Source organism: Camelina sativa, chromosome 20, assembly GCF_000633955.1.
Source record: "Camelina sativa cultivar DH55 chromosome 20, Cs, whole genome shotgun sequence".
Lineage (NCBI taxonomy): Eukaryota > Viridiplantae > Streptophyta > Magnoliopsida > Brassicales > Brassicaceae > Camelina > Camelina sativa.
The window spans coordinates 10,145,891-10,154,137 of NC_025704.1; the positions used below are offsets into that span (position 1 = coordinate 10,145,891).

General features: G+C 39.4%; 2 protein-coding genes across 6 annotated transcripts in view; one reads left to right on the top strand and one right to left on the bottom strand.

The window, feature by feature from the left end:
* LOC109124452 (protein SMG7) overlaps nucleotides 1-4,594 on the top strand; it is a 5,236-nt gene extending 642 nt beyond the window's left edge. For 2 of the 5 annotated variants that reach the window (XM_010494698.1, XM_010494699.1), the window contains exons 2-8: nucleotides 266-322; nucleotides 542-1,147; nucleotides 1,238-1,360; nucleotides 1,480-1,706; nucleotides 1,789-3,873; nucleotides 3,961-4,038; nucleotides 4,138-4,594. In XM_010494698.1, coding sequence (XP_010493000.1) covers nucleotides 266-322; nucleotides 542-1,147; nucleotides 1,238-1,360; nucleotides 1,480-1,706; nucleotides 1,789-3,850 — 3,075 coding nt within the window. In that variant the 3' untranslated portion in view covers nucleotides 3,851-3,873; nucleotides 3,961-4,038; nucleotides 4,138-4,594. Of the gene's footprint in view, nucleotides 1-250; nucleotides 323-541; nucleotides 1,148-1,237; nucleotides 1,361-1,479; nucleotides 1,707-1,788; nucleotides 3,874-3,942; nucleotides 4,039-4,137 lie in introns of those variants that run through there. The other 3 variants (XM_010494697.1, XM_010494695.1, XM_010494696.1) reach the window with 3 other exon arrangements.
* On the bottom strand, nucleotides 4,719-6,814 carry LOC104770300 (ABC transporter G family member 23). The gene has a single exon (XM_010494700.2). It carries the CDS (start codon nucleotides 6,798-6,800, stop codon nucleotides 4,905-4,907), a length of 1,896 nt encoding a protein of 631 aa, XP_010493002.1. The 5' UTR covers nucleotides 6,801-6,814; the 3' UTR covers nucleotides 4,719-4,904.

An 8,247-nucleotide genomic window follows, 5' to 3' on the forward strand; every position in this document is an offset into this window, starting at 1 on the left:
CCGTCGTGATTGCTGATTAGAGAGGCATATATGTTTGACTTGTTTGTTTTCTTTAGAATTGAGCTCCTTTAGATGATTGGTTTTGTTTAAGCTCCTTGTCTTGTTTGGCTATTTTGATTTTTTTTTTGTTTGTTCTTTAGTTTGTGTTAGAGTAAGTATACATAAGCATAGGTTTTATAGGCTTCTATCCCTAGCTTAAATTTTCTGCCTTTTGTTTTACATATGAAATATCCCTTGACTAATTTGATGAATGATGACTTTGCAGATGGATAATACTACTGCTTCCTCCTCAAGGGAGCGAGCCAAGTCCTTATTTGACAAGGTTCTCTCTCTCTGCTTGAATTTATTTTACTCTCTAAATATGAATCATCCTTGTTTTTGGAGTAATTTAATATAGTCTTAGGGTGCTATACCGGGTCTTCTTTGTTTACCTTTGTTGGGGTTGTATAATGCCGTTTTGTCTCTTCACTTGAGTCTGTATCTTTGTAATATTTGGGGTCTACAGTATTAGTATTAATAATATTTTTTGCATACTTTGCAGACTATTGAGTTAGAAAACAAGCGTTGGAAGGCTGTTCAGGATCGAAATCCATTTGACCTTAATTTGTGGCATCAAATTCGTGAGAATTACGAAGCAATACTTTTTGAAGATCATGCCTTTTCCGAGCAGCACAACATTGAACTTATACTGTGGCAGCTGCATTACAAACGGATTGAAAATTGTAGAGGACACATCAATGCTTTCTTGAGTTCTAGTAGCTCGAGCGCGGCACACAATGTTAAGGGTCCTTCTAGACTCGATCAACTTGCAAAACTGAAGCTGCAGTTCAGGACATTACTTTCAGAAGCAACTGGGTTTTACCATGATTTGATCTCAAAAATTAGATCCAAGTATGGCCTTCCCTTGGGTTATTTTTCTGAGGATCAAGCGAGTCAAAACATGGCTGATAAAGATGGAAAGAAGTTAGCAGAAGTTAAAAAAGGCTTGGTATCTTGTCATCGTTGCTTAATATACCTTGGTGATCTGGCTCGGTATAAAGGATTGTATGGGGAGGGGGATTCCAAGAACAGAGAGTATGCTGCTGCTTCAAGTTACTATTTGCAAGCAGCTTCTCTATGGCCAGGCAGTGGAAACCCACATCATCAGGTTATTTTTTCCCTCTTTCTCATGTCATTTTTTTTCTTAGGTACAACTATGTGGTACAGTTTGTCTGATTAAATTATCTTCATGTCTCAGCTTGCTATCATTGCTTCTTATTCGTCGGATGAGTTTGCATTAACATATCGTTACTTCCGGAGTTTGGCTGTGGAGAGTCCTTTCCCAACTGCCCGTGATAACTTGATTGTTGCTTTTGAAAAGGTTAACTATCAAGTTTCTGATTCTTTATTATGTTTGTGGCTTGGCGTTCGAGTGATTGTTCTTCCATTTTCTTAGTATCTGAATATAATGTATCTTTCCCTCTTTGTATGGTTGAGCAGAATCGTCAGATTTATGCCCAATTGTTTGTGGCTTCCAAAGACACATCTAAGAAGCCGATTGGTAAAGGAAGAGGTAAAGGAAGAGGTAAAGGTGAAGATACTTCATCGAAAGATGCGAACTTGGTAGCTGGTCCTGAGAAGGATAAAGTAACTAGTGCAAAGGACATGCTGAAAGCATTCTGCATTAGATTTGTTCGTCTCAACGGGATACTTTTTACCCGAACAAGGTAAATATTCTTAAATTATTTTGTTCTAGACTCTGTTTCTTGTTCTGATAGTGGTCTTATATGTGTCACTTGTCTTTGACAGCCTGGAGACGTTCTTAGATGTGCTTACCTCTACTAGCAGCAGTTTACGAGAGGTAATTTCTTCTGGCTCAATGGAAGAGCTGAGTTTGGGAATAGACACCAGTGACAGCGCACTTTTCATTGTCAGACTCGTGGCAATCATGATATTTAGCGTCCATAACTCAAAGAAAGAGACGGAAGGTCAGTCGTATGCAGAAATTGTACAGCGTGTGGAGCCTGCCAGAAACTCTTTAACAGCTAGTTTTGAGTTGCTTGGACATATAGTAGAGCAGTGTGTGCAACTGCGTGATCCTTCAGCAAGTTACTTCCTTCCAGGGGTCTTAGTTTTTGTTGAATGGTTGGCCTGCTGTCCTGACATTGCTCTAGGAAGTGATCCGGACGACAGACAAACTACTGTAAGAAATAGATTTTGGAACCAGTGTGTTACCTTCTTCAATCAGATCTTGTCTCTTGGACCTCTGTTTATTGATGATGTTGAAGACGAGACTTGCTTTTCAAACATGAGCTTGTATGATGAGAGAGAAACTGAAAATCGACTTGCACTATGGGAGGACTATGAACTAAGAGGATTTTTGCCACTGCTTCCAGCTCAGACTATTCTCGACTTCTCACGGAAACATTCCTTTGGAACTGAAGGTCCCAAGGAAAAGAAAGCTCGTATAAAGAGGATCCTAGCAGCAGGAAAAGCTTTGACCAGTGTGATCAAAGTTGATCAAAATCATGTGTATTATGATTCTAAGAAGAAGAAGTTTCTTGTTGGTGTAAAACCGTCAGATGACTTGCTGGATTCTCATTCAAGCCCACCTAAAGCTGATGCTTTGCAAGATAACCAAGTAATGGTGAAGCATAACTCACCAGTGATGCAGCAAGATCAACAGATTTGTATGGGTGAGGAGGATGATGATGAAGTAATTGTTTTCAAGCCTCTAGTTACTGAAAAGAGGAAAGAGGCTTCTGACCAAATATATGTTTCTAATGGAGGCTTTAGGAAACCTGATCAAGTTGCCACTACGGAGAACTTAAAACCTTTGAGTGGTGTGGATTCAGCTTTTCATGAAAATCAATTTCTGCAAGCTAGAGGTAATGCGAGTATTCAAGTGCCTGCATCTATTGGTTCCAACCTTTTGGGACTCCTTCAGGCGTCAACCCAGTCTCAGGCTTCGCATTTGCAACAAGTTCAGACACAGGCAGTGAATCCTCAGTCAGCCCAATCCTTAGCTGCTGCACGACTTCAGCCAATTCAATCACAGGTCGCACAACTTCAACCACTGCCATCACGGGTTGTGCACTTTCAACAAACTCAAGCTCCGCTTTCACATGTTTCATTGGTCCAGTCACAATCTGCTTCTCTTGGTGGTGGTACCAAGTGGTTACCAGAAGAAGCTGCTTCTCTTGCTAGTAGCCAATCTAGTTTTGCTCAGATGGGTAATGGTCATGTGATGAGAAATGAGATACAAGGAAATCATGGGGTTTCCTATCACCCTGCACACTCATTACCGGTCTACCAGTCCTACAATGTCAATGGTATGGGTGGTATGCCATCTCAGTCACGAACTTCTGAAGCTGTGTTTCCACCCAAAAGTGATACTGTTTCGTCATCTGGAGTTATTGCTGATGGTCTGGGCGTCCAATCTTCAATAGCAAGAAAAAATCCAATCAGTAGAGCCTTTAGGCATCTTGGCCCTCCGCCTGGGTTTAACACTGTCCCCTCTAAGCTGCAGAAGGAGCCAGTACCTGGTTCTGACTTGTCTGGCAACAATCTAGCGGTTGATGATTACAGATGGTTGGATGGATACGAAACTCAATCTTCTCGAGGCGCTGGACTCAACAGTTCTTTGAATTATGCTTCTAAATCGGAACAAATGGGTACCAGCAATGGAATGAACGGGGCTGCTAATTTCCCGTTCCCTGGGAAACAAATTCCAACATCACAGGTCCAAGCAGATCTTCCTTATTTTCAGAACCCTCAGAAAGACAGCTTTGTGAACCAAAATCATCAATCAGCCCAACTCCCTGAGCAATATCAAGGACAGTCGACTTGGTCGAGTCGTCACTTTGTGTGAGATCGGAATGGAAGAGTAACACGGTAAGAGAAAACATAAAGCTGCTTTGCATTATTACGTGCTTTGTAAACTTTCTTATGGTGTTGATCTAGGTAATTGGAATGATTCAGGTTAGTGTTGTTCTGTTGAAGTCTCTAGTTGGAGTCTTTGTGGCCTTGGCTTCTTGTGGGGCGCTTCCTACCTGACAGGTTTGTTATTCTTCTTATTTGTACTTGAGCTAGTCTTGCAATTCGTTGTTACACATGTTTGAGGGACTCATACAAATCACCATTGTTTATTGATGATAGATTCAGGACTCAGCTTATGTTGGTGAAAGAGATGTGTGGTTACAAGAAAGAATGTATGGTTCTGTGGAAATGATAGGAGTAAAGTGCCTTTCTCGTGCTACTTGAGGTGGAGATGTTAGACCTTATGAATAAGAAAGGAAACGTACCTTGTGGCTCGCTCTCGATATCTGAAGCAGTTGATGGCTGTTTTGCCCTGTTAATCCTTTTTTTTTTCTTTTGTCTTTCTTTTGGCATATGAATGTTGTTAGCTGTCCGTCCTCTTGCAGCTATCTTTCTCTCTTGGATTGTTTTGCTTTGCTTTTCCTGAACTTGGTTCTTTGTCTTTCTCAAACTTCTCTCTGTTTTGCTGTGTCAGTTTTAAGTTGAACCATCATCATAAGGTGTGCGAGACCTTTGCAATTGGTAATGAATAAAAAGGGACATGTGTTGAATGAAACATGATTTGTTTTTGAAAACATTTGAAATGCTTGTCCTACCTGAGTATGTGAGACGCCTTTACAAACCAAACATTTGAAATGCTTGTTGAAAACATAAAGCTTACTACTCCCAAGTAAAAAGAGCATATAACAGAACTTGAACACATACATAAGTTTAAGCTTTCTTTGCATTTGAAACCTGTAATATGCCAGTTTTGCCTACAAATTGTTCTTGACCAAACCCATGTCAGAAACTGTCAAAGAAGTAGTATATACATATATGAAAGACTGTGAAAAACTGTATCTTTTGAAACGATATACAGTAAATAAATGCATTGTACAGTGAAATTATTAATGGGTTGACTTGGAAGCCTTTCTGAGTAGAATCCCCCAGCAGAGGATCCGATAAAACACGAAGAAGGCAAGCATTATCCCGACATTGACCCACCTCGTGTCCTTGTCAAGCCCTCTCTTCTTCAACACATCCTCTCCGGTCATCAAGCATCCCAAGTCCCCACCAGAGAAGCACTCTGTTCGCATGCTCCAGTACTCGTTCACCACCATCGACTCCAGAGGGTAACGGTACAGCGACACGTAGTACATGAACATCCACGGTTTAGGGATCTTCTCTTTGGGGATAAAGTATCCGGAGAAGAGAAAGAAAGCTCCAAGAACGGTGCAGATGAGCGAGTTTCCGGAGATGAAGTCAGGAGAAACTGCGCTGAGGAAGAGCACCAGAGAACTAGCCATGAGGATGATGAGCCAGACGCAGAGGACGAAGAATGAGAAGGCTTCAATCGACGGGTTTAGGCCAACGATCCAGTATACTGGGATGGAGAAGAGGAGAGATACAACGAAGAGGAACGGTACGAATGCAATTGTGTTGGCGATCATGTAGGATGAGATCCTGTAGGATCCACGAGACGATTCTTTCATCAGGACGCGACGCTCACGGAGGTAAATGGGAAGTGCTTCGACCGTTGAAGAGAGGAGGAAGCTTAAGCTAAAAGCGAATAGACCAAGCCTCTCCGCTACGCCTTCTTCGTCACGCTTGAGCCTCGTGTAGACGCTTCCTAGACCTAATCCAGCTACAACCGCTTGCATCGTTCGCGCCAGAAATAGCTGTTTTGTTCTGTAGATGATCTTGCAAAACCTCGAACAGAGATATGAGATCTCGGTGACGTCAAGGACACGCAACTCTTGTTTCTTTGCGGTAATCACATCGTTTTCGTTGTTTTCAGGCCAGATGGATGATGATTCTATGGCGGTTACCGAGTCTGGCTTCGAAGCTCTCAAGGACTCAACTATTTCCATGGCGAATTCTATCGGATTCAGCTGTTCTGGAATCTGAAACCCTAGTTTCGCTATCGAGTCCTCGAGATGTTCAAGACTACCAAAGTGAATAACCGATCCGCGGGAGAGAATCAAGTAATCGGAGATGTAATCAAGTATACGATAGCTAGGCTGATGGATGGAGAAGAGGACGGTTCTTTGTTTGGATTTAGCCATAGTAGCCAAAAGCTCAACGACCTGAAGCGAGTTTCGACTATCCAAACCGGAGGTTGGTTCGTCAAGAAGCAGAATGGGTGGGTCACGGATCATCTCAACGGCTATAGAGACTCTCTTCCGTTCCCCTCCCGAAACGCCACGATCCTCTTCGTCTCCTTCTCCAACGAAGCTATCTTGGACAAGAACAAGACCTAGATCACTCAACAAGCTCTCAACTCTTTCTTCTCTTTCCTTAGCCGTTGAATCTCTCAAACTGAATTTGGCGCTATACATTAACGTCTCTTTCACGGTAAGCAGAGGCAGCAGATCATCTTCCTGAGGTACAAACCCGCACACCCTGCGTAGCTGATTGTAGTCAGTGATTTTACGATTGTTTATCAAAATCGCAGACGATGGATCCAGTGACTTGTGGTTTACTCTTCCTGATATGATCTTCAAAAGGGTGGATTTTCCTGTTCCACTCGGTCCAACGACGGCCAGGATTTTAGAGGACTCAGCAGCTAATGACACGGACTTGAGTATTGGGGTGTGATGGATGGCGTAGGAGAGGTTAGTGACGGTTAAGGAGTAGCGGTTAGGGGTTGGGAGTGGGGAAGATGAAAATGAAGAGGAGGCTGAGGAGAACTCATCAGGAGAGTTTGATGCTGAGAAAAGTATGATGGAGTCTTCTTCGCGGCGGTTTGTAGCCATAGCAGAAGGGTGGAAGCAGGAAGCCATGGTATGAGTATTATTCTTCATCTCAAAATATCTAATAATGCGTTTTATCTATGGAGTAAACATTTTTTTCAGAACTGGTCGACCAAACTTAAGAAACTAAGTGTTTAATGGTAGGCAGAGGTTGGTGTAACTCTTCAAAACCTGTGTATCTAATTCTATTTGGTTGGTCATTAATTGTTTGATATAGATGAGTTAAGCGTATGTAAGTAAGATATTTATATTTTTGAATAGCCTTATATGTAAAACGGTAATAGTGGTTGACCAGGAAAAAATGGAATTTGGTGTATCAAACAAAAAAAATGGTAACGTGTTACATTCATTACTAAAATGTACTTCTAAGTTCCAATGGTATAATGTGGAAAAAAAAAAAAAGTTCCAATGGTATAAATATGATTATTTTTAAAATATTTCACTATAAATTAAGTTGACAATTTCCAATACGTAACTGGTCAAAGAAAATAAAGGAAAAACTATATTTTAACTCGCGGTACACCGCAGACATATAATTTTTATTATAATTTATATTTAGGTTGTATATATTTGTTAAATATTTTGTATGTTTTGTAACTAGAGGAATAACTAAATTTTCCGGTTGTTGTGCGGATAAATATTTATATTATTTTTTTAACACGCAATACATTTCATGACCATTTATTTGTTATATTTAGTTTGTTTTGTTTAGTGTTTGAGATTCTATTTTGATTTTTAATTATTATAACAAAAAATAAGGAATCTAAATACATAATAAGTAATTTATATGCTGTGATTACGTCACATTTTCCTAATGATTTAATCATTTTACACTATCTTAGTTTAATCAACTTGATTTTATGTCAAATATTTTAATATTAGTAATCTTGATAAATAATTAAATGAGGATTTAACCCGTGTTAACACAAATTTAATAATATTTTATTAATTCCAACATGTCCTCTTTATAATTCATCTACTATATAACCACATTATATAGTATTTTAGACTTTTGTAGTTTTACATATTCGTAATAATTAAATTTTTTATTAAGTTTATATATGTTAATTATAATATTTAAATAAATGTCAATCAAAGTTTTTCTTACGTTAAGAATTAAAGCTCACATGTTTTGGAAAACAAAAGGGAAAAATGTCATTTAAATCATGATCTTTCAAATTTTGGCCATTTAAACCATGAACTTTGTTGTAGGCCATTTAAAACATCAACTTTTGTTGATTAGCTTTTTTAAGTTTCGTTGACCAAGCCAAAAAAGACATGACGTTAAATCCGATAGTTGACCTACTAACAGACGTTACTTTGCCGTTAATCACTCCGTTACTGACAAAACTACGTCGTTTTAATGGAAGTTTTAGTTCGAAAAAATGTCATTTAAACCATGAACTTTTTAATATAGGCCATTTAAACCATGAACTTATAAATGTATATCATTTAAACCATAAACTTTCAAATTTATGTCATTTAAACCATAATACAT